Genomic DNA, 14,962 nt, shown 5'->3' with positions numbered 1-14,962 from the left:
CTGTGGCCTGCGTTGTGCAGGAGGTCAGACTAGATGATCATAATGGTCCCTTCTGACCTAAATATCTATGAATCTATGAAAGTTGGATCCAAATTAGGCAAGATGAGTTTATCCACCTCCTAACAGAACCCTATAACTACATAAGCAAAAAGTTTGTTGATACATAATAATGAAGACAGACAAAACTTTAATCAGTTTAATTTACTTTATATATTGGTCTCAATCATCAATAAACCAAGGAAAAGGGACAAATTACTTTTCCTTGTCCCGCCTTCTGCTTTTGTTGTTGGAGGATGAATTATTTATTTCAATATAACTGATCTGAATTGTTTGATTATTTGAAGAAGCTGTGAATAAAAATGACATTTCTCTCTCTTGCAGCCAGTGCTCCTCCTGAATTAGAGTAAGTTGTGGAGAAAAATTACATTATATCTAAAAATATATATATTTAAAATGAATTCTCATTAAGTGACTAAAAAAAGTAAAATAAAATAAATGAATGAAGAAGCTTTAAAATAAAGTTCAAAAACTAGTTCATTTATTAAAAGCATAGATTAATAGATTTTTTTTTCAAAAGGATGGCTTAGTCTTATTAATATAAATGTCTAAACCATATTTGCTGATAAAACACTAAAGTGGTGTCTGATCTGAATAACCAGTCATTGGGTAAACACTATAGAGTTAATACATACAGAGATACACACTTCTTTGAAAAGAACTTTAAATATTACATTCACTAGGCAAGTGAGTCCCACAGGCATGCCATAATGGGAACCTTCAAAACTTTCCTAACCTCTGTACTTAAAAAATATTTTAAAGTACTTGGATATATTGTAAATTAAATATATTGAGCCTGAATCCCATTTACAGTAAAGCCTCTTTACACCACTCTGACAGGGTAAAGGGGCCTTAAAGTATATGTAAACATAGTTTAACTCTCACTTTAAGACTCCTTCACTCTGAAAGAACGATAGAAAGGGGCCTTATTAAAAATGAGAATCAGGCCCACTCTATTTTCTTTTAAACTGAATCCAGTAAATAATGTAGATAAGATAAAGAGGATACACTCTTCTGCTGAATTTACAATTCTCCTTTGTCAGTCCATATACAAAGTCTAATGGCCATGCCTGAGTCTTAATAGCTGTTCATTTCCACAAGTTTCAGCAGCGTACTCTCTGCAAAGAGGCAAGGCTGAGTTTTGTACTAATTGGAACATCTCAAATGCATAATAATCTTTACTTTCAATATGTTTTTATTTCTAGTGCTTATTGACATATTTCTGATATCAAAGCATTTCATATTATCAAGACTTTTATTTCTAGGGTTTGAGAGCTGCTTGAGCCTTTTCCAAAATCTCTTCTCTAATTTTTGGGTAACTTGGGCATATCCTCAAAACCTAATGAAAAAGAAAAGATGGAAAATCAATAAATTAGGCACAATCTATTTCACTATCTAATTAAAAGTTTTCTGTAGAACTTACATCATGACAAACTTCTATTGCCTCCACATATTTCTTATCTTTCAGGTAATTGAAAGCAAGTTTGAAACCTGCAGAAGGGATGGAAAAGTTGTGATTTCATTGGATTTGAATACAAAAACTACAGATTTAAGTCTTAAGACTTAACATTTATTAAATAGCACTTCAGGCAAATAACTCTGATGAACTCATGTTAAAATATGATATAATAGAATTGCATCAAAATAATTTACTTAACTTGTGGTGCAAATATTTTCTACAAGGGCATTTTAACTGGATTAATTTATGCATTATGTTAGCAAAATGAAAAGTCAGAAGTCCTTAAAAGAAATGTCCCTGGTAAGTAGACAGGGTTTATACACACTTTGAACCTAACTCAGCTTGCAGTAAAAAACAGTTACCTTTTCCATAACTGGTGTTCTTCAGGATGTGTTGCTCATGTCCATTCCATGTTAGGTGTGTGTGCTCGCCACATGCACTGGTGTTGGAAGTTTTTCCCTCAGTGGTATCCGTAGGGGACCAGCTCTGGCGCCCTCTAGAGTGGCGCGCATATGCTGAAGTATAAGGAGCGCTGCCAGCTCCCCCCACCCTCAGCTCCTTCTTGTCAGAACTCCGACAGCAGGGAAGAAGGGCGAGTCATGGAATGGACATGAGCAACAGATCTCAAAGAACACCAGTTATGGAAAAGGTAACTGGCTTTTCTTCTTTGAGTGCTTGCTCATGTCCCATTCCACGTTAGGTGATTCCCAAGCAGTACCAACGGAAGCGGGTAGGAGTTCGTGGACGTGTAGCTTGTAACACAGCTCTGCTGAACCCAGCATCATCTTTGGCCTGCTGGGTGATGGCGTAGTGTGCCGTAAACATGTGAACCAAAGACCACGTCGTGGCTCTGCAAATGTCCTGGATGGGGACATGCACCAGGAAGGTCACCGAGGACGCTTGCACTCTCTTTGAGTGGGCCTTCACCAGAGGAAGAGGTTGGACCTGCGCCAACTCATAACAGGTCCGGATGCAGGAGGTGATCCAGTTGGAAATACTCTGAGAAGACATGGAAAGGCTCTTCATCCTGTCTGCTGTCGCGATGAAGAGCTGCGTTGACGTATGAAAGGGCTTAGCGCGCTCCAGGTAAAACGCCAAGGTACGATGAACGTCCAAGGTGTGCTGTCACCTCTCCTCTCTGGGCTTGTGAGGCTTAGGATAGAACACCGTGAGGAAGATGTCGTGGTTGATATGGAAGGAAGACACCACCTTCAGCAGGAATGCTGGATGGGGTCTCAGCTGTACTTGTCCTTGCAGAAGACCATATACGGCAGTTCCGAGGTCAGGGCTTTAATCTCCAACACTCGTCTAGCCAACGTCACTGCCACAAGGAAGGCAACTTTCCGCGAGAGGTGGGAAAGGGAACAAGAGCCTAAGGGTTCAAAGGGCGGACCCGTGAGTCTGGAGAGAATCAGATTGAGGTCCCATTGTGGGACAGGATCCCTAACGGAGGGAAGAGCCTTTCAAGGCCCTTCAAGAACCTGACTGACATCTCATGCGAGAACACCGATTTACCCTGGATTGGCGGCTGAAAAGTCAAGATGGCAGCTAGATGAACCTTGATAGAAGAGAGGGCCAGGCCCCGATTCTTCAGAAGGAGCAGCTATTCCAAAATGGACTGCAGAGAAGAGTGCGTCGGGGACACACTATGCTCAGACGCCCAGTGGGAGAACCTTGTCCACTTCGCCAGGTAAGTCGCGTTAGTGGAGGGTTTTCTACTTTCAAAAAAGATGAAGTTGGGGTGCAGGAGGTGACCATGATCTTGCGAGAGAAGGTCCAGGCGGTTGGGCAGCGGCCATGGGGGGTCTACTGCCATATCCAACAGCGTGCTGAACCAATGCTGGTGTGCCCATGCCAGGGCGATCATGACTCGAGCCTTGTCCCTTTTGATTTTTGACAGGACTCTGTTGACGAGCAGGAACGCGTACATCAGGAATCCTGACCAGGACAGGAGAAAGGCGTCCGAGAGAGCACCCTTGCTGAGGCCCTGCAGGGAGTAAACGTTGTTCTGCCTGGTGGCAAACGGGTCTACTCGGGGAGTTCTCCACCTCTGGAAAAGTATCTGGACCACTTCTGAGTGGCGCGACCACTTGTGGTGAAAAAAGAAGGATCTGCTAAGGTGATCTGACAGCATGTTCCTGATGCTGGGAAGGTGACAGGCTTCCAGGTGGATCGCATGCCGAACGCAGAAATCCCATAGGCAGAGTGCCTCTTGACAAAGGGCCGATGAGCGCACCCCCTCTTACCTCTAGATGTAAAACATTGAGGCCGTCAGCACTCAAACCACTCGGCAGGGAGAAAAACCGCGCAGGCTTGGCAAACTGCCTTGAGCTCTTTGACATTTATATGCAACGTCATCTCCTCTGCGGATCACATGCCTTGTGTCCACAACGCGCCGAGGTGCGCTCCCCAGCCGAGGTCTGAGTCATTGGATATCAGTGATACCGAAGGTCACGGGCTATTGAACAGGACGCCATTGAGGTCCGCTCCGGGGTTGGTTCACCACTGCAATGAGTACTTCCGGTGGGATGGTGATGACCTTGTCCAGGTGATCCCTGGACGGGGCATAGACCGTAGCCAGCCACTGCTGGTGAGGTCGCATCCAGAGCCTTGCACGGTGGATGGCGGATGTGCATGCCATCATGTGGCCCAGCAGCAATAGGCATATCCGGGCCATCATGAGAGGAAACGCAGAGACACCGGCAATGAGGTCCCCCATCATCTGGAACCTGTCGTGTGGTAGAAACGCCTTTGCCCTGGTGGAGTCAAGGACCGCTCCGATAAACTCTATTCTTTGTACAGGGACTAATGTTGATTTTCCTCATTTATCAACAGGCCTAGCCTCCCGCATGTGGTCAGCAGCATCTCGACGGTGTCCTGGATTTGGACCTGGTACCTGGAGTGACCCTTGACCAGTCAGTTGTTGATGTACAGGTAGATCAGGATACCCCAATGCCTGAGGTAAGCCGCCACCATTGACATGCATTTTGTAAACACCCTTGGTGCCATTGCCAGGCCAAAGGGAAGCACTGCGAACTGGAAGTGTGTGAATCCCACCGTGAAGTGGAGGAAGTGTCTGTGTCCTTGAAAGATCGCTATATGAAAATATGCATCCTTCAAGTCAAGCGCAGCGTACCAGTCTCCTGGATCCAGGGAGGGGATGATGGAGGCCAGGGAGACCATGCGGAACTTCAACCTCTTGAGATACTTGTTGGGGTTTTGCAGCTTCAGGATGGGCCTTAGGCCCCCTTTAGCCTTCGGGATCAGAAAGTATTGTAACAGGAGTAGAATCCCTTGCCCCTGAGGTCTAGGAGGACTTCTTCCATGGCTCCCACCTGCAGCAGGCCCTGCACCTCCTGATGCAGTAAACTCTTGTGAGGGGGTAGCTGAAGAGGGACAGGGAGGGAGGAGGGGGTAGAAACAAATTGGAGGGTATAGCCGTGCACCACAGTATTGAGGACCCAATAGTCTGAAGTTATAGAGGCCCAGGCTGGGAGGAAAAAATAAAGGTGGTTGGAGAAGTGGAGAGGGGCAGGATCCAGGACAATGGCTGGAATGTCGCCCTTGGGTGCACCCTCAAAATACCCACTTTGACCCCTGCTGGGAGCAGGAAGAGCCAGCCTGTGCCGAGGTAGAGAGCTGCTGGCCCTGACGGTGTTTGTAGCCCTGGCCCTTTTTCTGGAAGGAATCCTGCCTAGGCTGGCTACGCTGCTGGTGGGGAGGTTGCAGCTTAAACTGCTTCCTCTGCTGCCCTGGGGTGTACAGGCCCAGGGTCTTGAGTGTGTTGCGCGAGTCCCTTAGCCCATGCAGCTTGTCATCTGTTTGTTCCGCAAACAGAGCTTGGCCATTGAAGGGGAGGTCCTGGATGGACTGTTGGACCTCTAATGACAAGCCTGAGGACTGCAGCCATGCTGCCCTCCTCATTGTTATGGCTGATGATTCGCCACCCTCAGCTGAAGGCTTGATGATGAATAAACCTTTCTCCCAAAAAGATCCAGTTTCTTTACCTCCTTTATTTTTGGGAGTAGCCCCTGGTTGTCCCTGCCTTTCCCGCTCTTTGACTGCAGACGCCACTAATGAGTTCGGGGCAGGGTGGGTATAAAGGTATTCGTACCCTCTTGCAGGCACATAGTACTTGCGCTCCACCCGCTTGGAAATTGGGGTTAGCGATGAGGGGGTCAGAGGACTTTGGTAATCTTGGCCACCCCCTCATGTATTGGCAGTGCGAGTCTAGCCAGGGCTGCCAAGTTGAGGATGTTGAAGAGGGTGTCTGAGGGCTCCTCCAGCTTCTTGGTTTCTAGCCCCAAGTTCGAGGCTACCCTCCTTTGGCATCGTCCTAGGGGACCGTAGGTGGAGGCCCCATGATGTCCTCATCAGGGGATGAGGAGGACGATGCAGGTGCATCAGGCATCACGACCTCTGTGACCTGCTCAGCCAGGCCTTTGTCCCCCAGTTGTTGCATATGGGGTGTCCCAGGCATAGTGGCCTCTGTCTCAGGCAGGCAGTAGACCATAGCAGAGGGCTTGTCGGAGCCTCCTGACACCAATTGATGCCCTTGGGATGGCTGCAGGAACCCGCACGGGTTTCAAGGGTGCCATGGCATAGGCCATTGGCCCTGGGGCCATGATAGTCCAGCCAGTGCCGCAGGGAGGACCGGTGCCGCCAGTGGAGGACCTTGACCCACCTGCAGGGGTTCCTGGTCCAACTCTGAGCCCAGGGATGGAGGGGCATGTTCTGGAGACCAGGACCTTACCAAGGCCAACCAGCTGTCTCGGTTCCAGCTGTGCCCACTGTCATGCTCCGAGTGGGATCTTTACGCGGGTGACAACCTACTGTGTCGAGATCCCAATGACTGGCATTGGCGTTCAGCGGATCCACAACAGTACCCCGGCGATCTACGCTGAACACTTCCTGACCAGTGCTGAATTATAGAGCAGGAGCAAGAGCATGACCGATGCCATGATGATGAGTGTTGACACAGGCATGGCGACCTATGTCGGTAGGCTGGTGACCGGTACTGAGAATCCCGATGGAGGATTTCGCAGAAGCAGCATTGATCTGAAGAGGAGCTGCTACAACGCTCCCAGTACCGAGAATCCCGATGGAGGCTTTTGAAGGGGAGCTGCTACAATGCTCCCGGTACTGGGGTCGCAGGGTTGTGCATGCCTTGGTAGGTCTACACCACCTTGCCGGCCTCAGATCCTTAGAGCCCGCAGAACAATAGCCAGAATCCGGAGACCGGCGCTGAGGGCTCTGATTAGTAGGCAGCCCTACATCCAAGGCGCAGTGGCTCTGTGTGGGTGAGCGCTGGCGGGATGCTCCCTGGGGTGACGAGCAGTGCCACACTGACAGGGACCGAGGGGGTGGTCCAAAGGCAGACTTACCCCTTGATTTGGGAGCTGCTGTCACCGGGTGTTAGCAGCACCAGGAGGGACAAGATATCCTGTGCCACCTGCAGGGCCTCTGGGGTCAACGGCATCGCCAGGTGCCAGACTCCCATGCTGCTATCCGGGATGGTGGGCACGTCCCAGGATGGGCTAACCCGCTCAACCGAACCTGGGGCCTGACTCCCACTTGGAGGTGATGAGCCGCACTTTGTGGGTCTAGGCTTGCCTCCTGCCCTCTCCTTGTCCTTGCGAGCAGGAGACCGACCTCTCCCAGTCTTCCTCTTCTTACTAGCCGGTGCTGGGGAGGTGGATGACGGAACCAGCAGGGCGCTCCGCCCAAAGCCACGGTGCTGAGCACGGAGTCCGATTTCGGCTGCTCCGGTGCCGGTGTCAGCGCCGACTCCATAAGGAGCGCTTTAAGTTGGATGTCCCACTCTTTCTTCATGCCAGGCTTAAAGCTCCTGCAGATATGACACCTGACACTGATAGGAGACTCCCCTAAATACCTTAAATAACTAATGTGTGGATCACTGACCAGTATAGTTTTCCTATAATGGTCACAGTTCTTAAAACCCAGGGACTGGGTCATGCCCCATCCCAAGGCTATGTCCCATCTGGGACACTCTAACTAAAAACACACTAAGGGAACTAATACTAAATGATATAACTATTTATGATAGAAAGTTCGCAACAAACAGTTTCTAGAGAAGGAAAGGTTTGCCGAAGCAAAGGAACTTTCCAGCACTGGCACTAGAGGTAAGAAGGAACTGAGGGTAGGGGGCACCAGAGCCGGTCCCCTACAGATACCACTGAGGGGAAAACTTCCGGCACCGGTGCATGTGGTGAGCACACACCTAACATGGAATGGACATGAGCAAGCACTCGAAGAAGAAGGACCGGATCCTGCAAGATTTGGAGAACTTTGCAGTCTCAAGCCATGTCCTATAGTGTGCAAAACAGCCTTAAATTCATCTTAAAGAGCTAGTAGGGAATCCTCTAGTGGTGAGAACCCAGCATAGTGGCCCCAACATCACCAGCTTCTCAGCCCCTGGAATAGAGTGTGTGGCCAGGGAAAAAGGGGCATGGCTGATATGTCCCTATGCTTTAGTGATTTCAGCTGCTGGAACAACTCAATGGGGCTGTGAGCTACTGGTATAATATACATTGTATTGGGGGACTGAGCCATTATATGGTGACTTGTGGAATGAGAGAGAGAAAAGATGTCTTAAAGCTACCTTTTCACTCACCTCATGAGCAGCCCAGGATCTGGCCCAAAGTGTATAACTTTTATTAGTCATATGCAGTAGGTCTGGAAACCAAGAGGGATTCTTCCTTTCAGTCTTTCAGCTTATAAGAAATCTTTTCCAAATATGCTAATACCTCCATCTCTACATGGATCTCTTTTGCACTCCTCTACATGCAACTATTTTGTACTTGGCCCTTCTGCAGATTTTCACTGTTCTTACACTATTATGCAATATTAAAACTAGCTGTCAATAAACTCTTAGCAGCATTCTAGATCAAATGCTGCCCTTAGTTATACCTCTGTAACACCACTATCTTCAGTTTGGTTGCATAGATGTAACTGGGGGCAGAAGCATCTATAACATCATCACAATTTGTTACACTTTCAGGAATAAATGTGCTGGATGATATTCAGGTGGAACCTGAGCTAGAACAGTACTTTCTCAACTCACCAACAGCAGGATTTGCTTGATTACTGTATTTCCAAGCTAATTCATAATTAGTTGCAGCATCCTTATAGGCCTGTTCTTTCTCCATGATAAAACCCATATATTCATAAGCTTTTGAACAAGACTAAAAAAACCAAAACCACAAAATGTTACATCATTATTGAGAATACTTAGCATACCCAAATGTCATAACAGCATTGATTTTTCATATCTTAGTGAATTTAAATTGTGATCAAGATTGTAAATACAGGGCTCAAATTATATTTTCCATTGAAATATAAATGTAAAATTGCACTGTTTCCTATGTCTGGTTTTCGTGTTAAATGTATAGCTTGATGTTTTATTCTTAAGATAATAATAAGATGTGTACTAAAACACAGAATGTGCAACATGACCAAGTTAACATTACCATTGTGAGCTTAACTTTTGCATTTCCTGGCTTTTTGTGATTTAAAATGTGCAACCTTAATGTTGCATTAACTGTGTGTGTGTGTGTGTGTGTGTTTAGGGTCACAATAGTAAAATCAATAATGAAACTCTCACCAATTTCAATGTGATGAAGATTTTGCCATTAACTATCATTAAATTAATTATTATCCATTACCTACTTTTATTGTAGATCAGTTTCTAAATTACAGCTGTTACTTTTGGGGTTATTGTAAATGGCTATTAATGAAAACTCTATTTGCGTTCAAATCCCTAACTGGTCACAATGTTTTCTGACCTTTCAAGATCTCCTTTTCCTCTCACCTTATTATATTGTAAGCAGCGTTTCAGTTGTTCAGTTGCAAGATCATACTTTCCGCTTTTGCAGTATATATCAGACAATAACATCCAACTTTTTTCTAACTCTTCAGCATCAGACAAAGTCCAGTTAGCTTTGGCTAACCGTTTTAGCTGGGTTCTGGCCTTGGGAGTCTGTTTTAGAATCATATAGGCTTGGGCCATTGCCAAAATGGCTGGAACATTTTCCCTCTAAGAAATAAAAGCAGAAATACTATTGTTTAAACATTAAGCTCTTTCCAAGGTCTAGAAACATTACTGGTTTTATTGTCTTACTTTAAAAGTTAACAGCTTTCATTGTTAAACCAAATTTCATTTGGATTATTAAAAACAACATGGTTGTCAACAGACTGTTAAATAAACTTTAGTATTTCCCTTATGTTATCTAGTCTGCCATAAACAATGAGAGACGACAATCTAATACCCCAATCTTGCAGCTGAATCCATTCAGACAGACCATTCTGATCATACAGTGTAGATGGATCTACAGATGAAAGCATTATATGAGAGTTAAGTATTTTATGATGATGATGATTAAGAATGAGAAGTCAATGGGACTCCAAGCACACTCAAGATCCATGTGTGGATCCTATTGTAAAACTGAGGTCCTAGGGGTATTGGTATTTGGGGTGACAAGGTAATTGTTAAAAACAAACTACCTCAAATTTAACTATGACATTCTAATATGTTTACAAAGAATGTCCCCTCTTTGTCCCCATGAAAGCACCTAGGATGGGTGTGTACAATAACAAAGCACAGTACAAAACAGAACCCCCCACACACACTAATATAATGGTAAACTCAAAAACAGAAAGCTAGGAAGGTAAAAGGAAAATGTTCTACATATGAAGGCCAACAGTGGTCACAATAAAAAACAACCTTTGAAAAAGAAGAGTTTTCAGTTTTTTCTTAAAAGTGAGTATAGAAAATACCAAGGGGAAAAACACTCCATATCCTAGGAGGCCATGGCAGCAAACACACAACTGCAATGATGCAGTCCCTTGGAGCTGGGTGTTGTCAGAGTGTGCTAGCACAGTTGTGCAATGCAGTACAGCACAACTTTGACTATCCAACCCTCAACTATCCAAAGCGCTTTGTTAACCAAACCAGGGTCTGGGGCTCAATTCTGCAAAGTGCTGAGCATTTTACCTCCTATTTAGCGAATTTTAAGCATGCATGGGAAGTCAATAAAAGAGTACTTATTTGTTTACAATTAAGCATGTCATAAATAATTCACTTGATTAGGACCAAAGTGCTCAGCAACATGTAGGATCAAACTCCTGTTCCCAACATTTAGTTGACTACAATGAAAATTCCCTTAATTAGCCAAAACCTCAATAATCCAAATTTAATCATGCACTTCATATAATTAAAGCATTCATCAATGAAAATGAAAAAATCTTAGCTATATTCTTTTCATAATATTAAGAATAACTTGATCTGACTTATCTCCAGACTATGTTGAAAGTACAATATATATCCTACTACCACTTATTTCCATTCTGGCTGTAGCAGCTTTGCTACTGAGTACCAGTTGTTGAAAAGCCTGTACAATTGTACATCTATTAAGAGTGGCTAGCTATTTTTCCACAATTTGCAAATAAAACATATCCTTTTGAAAATTTAGTCCATTAAGTTTTCAAAACTTTGGGTAAAATCCTGCCTCTATTGAAGTCAATGGGAAAAACTCTGTTACATCAGTGAGGCTAGGATTTCAACCACTGACTTTATAGAAACGGTTCCTTCTGAGATCAAAGTACAGTGATGCTGGCAGAATGACAACAAAAAGAAAGTTAAGCGGACATTCTACAGCTTCATCTCTATCCTGCTGATGTTGCAGCTTGCAGTTTTCTCTCTCTTACCGATCCTTTAACAAGGAAATAACAAAACACACATTAAATAGTAACACCTTATTATGCCTATTAAATTAATTTCAAAGCTCTTATCGTTTTAAAATTATGGAGAAAATGGGTGGCCACTCAATTGAAAATACTCCTAGTAAAAACCAAAATGTTATCTATTAGCATTTTACAACAGAAGGAAACCTAAGATGAATTGAAGAATTTTCTTACCTCATTTTGGGCCATTTCTACAAATACACTGAGGGCTTTTTCCACATTAACTTTGTCTTTTGTGGCCACCAGACAGCAGTTCTGTAACATCTTCATCTGATTTTGTCCCTTTTGTGAGTGAGGATAAAACTCTTTAAGCAGTTTCTCAGCTGTGCGTATCCCATGTTGCTCAGATTCTCTCTTCTCTTTTAAGTTACTGTTAAAATTATCATTGAACATCATACATGATCATTCCTAGTCTGTCAAATCCTGTCTAATGATAAAGCAATATCTTTTAATTCTAATAGCACCATTTTTAACAGAGCAGATTTGCATTTCTTCTTCTAAATACCTCATAATTCACACATATTAGATTACAGACTATTGTCCCTTCCAGACCAGAGCTAAAGCACCTTAAACTGCCACTCCCCATGTATCTGTTCTGTGTCTAAATACAGGCCTTCAGCCTCCAGGTCTCTCAGTCCAGTACTTTCCACGAACATTAAATTCATCTCCTTTCTTTTAAACCCACAAATATGGCAAAATGTTTCTATTTTCTGTTAGTGACTATAGCATAGAGTGCACAGCTGAACTGAAATACTGTGTTTAGCCTCTCTTTACACATGTAGTGGGGAAAGAAATTACCAGAGCTTTATGCTAGTCTTAGACATATAATGGAAAATGAATTTGATATTCTATTACATTTCTCTATTACAAACTGTTTCCGTAAGTGTTGGGTTTCTCTTTTACCTGTTCTCTTCATTGAGGCTTTCAAACACTTCTCCTCCTATTATCTCATTATCAGGATTTAGGCAGATCTGAATCATATTGTTGATGGCTCTCTGGCCCCAGTCACTATCCTTTCGAGCTTTGTTGAAATATTTCAGTGCCTGATTGGGCTGTCCCATGTGCCTGTTTGGAGAGAATACGTAATATGCAGTTGCAAGAGTGTAGGGTGATCATCAATCTTAACAATAATATTTCCATATTTATATATATAAAAGCACTAATGAAAAAGGCCTTTGTCAGTGTGGAAAAATCTTGTAATATTTGTTATAAGTACAGAACATTTCTACATATGGATTCTATGAAAAATAGAAAAAAAGTGCATAATCTGCACCAGATACTTGTTTAGTTTACTTTATATTGTACTGATATTCTTGTGTGTGTTGATTCTTTTACTGTAATGTATACTGATTCTTATTACTTATTGTTCTATGGATGATATTCCTGTTTTCCTGTATGTGTTTGTCTTTTTTTGATATATTAATGTAAAATCAAACTAACGGTACAGAAAGCCACATAAATATAAAATGTTATATGAATATATTATTTAAATGTGGTTGTGGTTCTGTTCTTTGCTAATATTATCAGAGTCTGGCAAAGGCCTCAATTATATAGCAACCGTACCAGACCTAACATGAAGGAAAAGGAAAGTGAAGGAAAGGGAAGTTAAAAGATACTCAGTTCAAGAAAGCACTTAAAGTGCTTAAATTAATTCGTTTTCAGGAAACCACTTGAGTATATGCTTAACTTTAAGCATATATTTAATCTCATTGACTTCAGTGGGATTTAAGCATGTGTTTAAATTCTTTCCTGAATAGGGGTGCATACTTGAATTGGGGCCTCAGTGAGCATTGCTGGAATCTTGGAATGCTAGAGGTTGCACAGACCATGTACACTTAAAAAATGAACAAACAAAAATACCAGAAACAAAATCCTAATGAAACAAAACACTCCACTGAGCTCAAAATTCTCCCCCTAGGGAGAGAATGAACTATACATGACAGATGTTAGTCAATTTTTTCACAATTTTTTCATGGAGGTCACAGAAGTCACAGAATCCGTGACTTCCAGTGACCTCGGTGACCTCAGCCTGCAGCAGACGGGAGCTGCAGGGTCCCCCTGCCGACTGCAGTGGGAGGACCCCAGAGCTCCCAGCTGCTGTGGGGTTACCCTGGAGCTTGTGGGTGGCAGGGGTACCTTGTAGCTCCCAGCTGCCACAGGCAGTGGGGGACCCCAGAGCTCCAAGCCACCCAAGGTGGTGGGGGCCCCGGAGCTCCAAGCAGGCCCCTGCAGCTGCCTTGCTGCTGCGGGGTGGTGTGGGGACCCCACAGCTGAGCTCCCCATTTTGTCACGGATATTTTTAGTAAAAGTCACAGACAGGTCACAGGCTTCCATTAATTTTTCTTTATTGCCTGTGACCTGTCCATGACTTTACTAAAAATATCTGTGACAAAATCTTAACCTTATTTATGCACTACTGGAAGGTGGTCAGATACTACCATGATGAGTGTGGAATATGAATCTATACAGAATAAAGAATAGGACCTCCTTTGCTGACTGCTGACTGGAATAACTGGTGGGCAGCATTTTTACTTGGGAAGGAATAGCGCACAACAGTTAGTAGGAGGCCTGGCTCATGCCCTACCCTGTTACTGCTGTCCATGATGGTCAAAAAATCTTGAGAGGTAGGTAAATTCCACCACAATCATGTTAAGAAGCCAAGACCCAGGAACTGAAAATCCTGCACAGATGATATCTACAGATAAGTATTTTTATTGCCTTTTTCCTTTTAGCACTACAAAGCCATTACAGCTAAGAGTAAGTCAGTTTTCCATTGTATTCCAACTTGTGCATCATCAAACACATTTGTTAAGTTCCAATCAATTACAACTGTGGAATGCCCTTCTGATAATCAGGATGCACAGATATTACTGAGGGTATAATTTGACTACAGTACATTTTCACAGATGTGAACAAAGAGCATTTCGGCCTATGGAACCTTTATTATTCATGAGAAGGAAAGAACCCAGCTTGATCGGTCAGATCCCAGATTAAGTCTGCAGGGCTAACAGTTAGTAGAAAAACGTCTTTTGACTTGTGCTAGTTTGATACTTGAATCACTGAAACACAGTATATATGGAACCCTGCAATGCCATTTTTAGAGTCACATTTTCAAGTAGAGACAGACTTCGAGGTTTCATTAAGGTAGGCTAACTGCTGCTTTGATTTATCAACCTGTGAAACAGGTAAAATATCTATCTGAAGTGCTTTGTGGGGCTCACGTGTTTGGAAAGTGCTTTGAGATCCCCAAATGAAAAGGTGTTATATAAAGCAGAAACTATTCTTCATTATTTGACCCTCATAACATGAAGTTTAATATATTATATCCAAATATCTTGGGTGAAATCCTGGCCTCACTGAAGTCTATGCAACTTCTGCCATTGACATCAAAGGGGCCAGATTTCACTCCTTGGTTTTAGAGCCATGTAAAATATTTACAATCAAACCTCAACTCTCTTGTACTGAGTTTGATATATTCAAGTCAACTGACTTTGTTCTATTCTATTCAGGTTCTTACATACAACCAACTACTTTCCTATGTTCAGCTGAGTTTCTTTTTCTATTCCAACATTGCCCTCTCCCACAAAAAGCCTTGAGCCCAGTAGAAAATTGAATTTGTATTAGAACTTTAACTTCCCAGCAAACCTGAGATGCTGGTTCACTTCCAGTTCTTCCAAACCAAAT

At 43.5% G+C, this 14,962-nt stretch overlaps 1 protein-coding gene across 2 annotated transcripts in view; it reads right to left on the bottom strand.

Moving 5' to 3' along the window:
- Positions 1–579: 579 nt before the first annotated feature.
- Positions 580–14,962, bottom strand: part of TTC21A (tetratricopeptide repeat domain 21A) — a 60,550-nt gene continuing 46,167 nt past the window's right edge. For both annotated transcript variants that reach the window (XM_043541610.1, XM_007059437.4), the window contains 6 exons: positions 12,182–12,343; positions 11,453–11,648; positions 9,348–9,572; positions 8,601–8,721; positions 1,481–1,548; positions 580–1,396 (listed from right to left, as the gene is read on the bottom strand). In XM_043541610.1, coding sequence (XP_043397545.1) covers positions 1,319–1,396; positions 1,481–1,548; positions 8,601–8,721; positions 9,348–9,572; positions 11,453–11,648; positions 12,182–12,343 — 850 coding nt within the window. In that variant the 3' untranslated portion in view covers positions 580–1,318. The remainder of the gene's footprint in view (positions 1,397–1,480; positions 1,549–8,600; positions 8,722–9,347; positions 9,573–11,452; positions 11,649–12,181; positions 12,344–14,962) is intronic.

The sequence above is a fragment of the Chelonia mydas genome, chromosome 2 (assembly GCF_015237465.2).
Source record: "Chelonia mydas isolate rCheMyd1 chromosome 2, rCheMyd1.pri.v2, whole genome shotgun sequence".
Classification (NCBI taxonomy): Eukaryota; Metazoa; Chordata; order Testudines; family Cheloniidae; genus Chelonia; species Chelonia mydas.
This window is presented reverse-complemented; position numbering and strand designations above follow the sequence as displayed.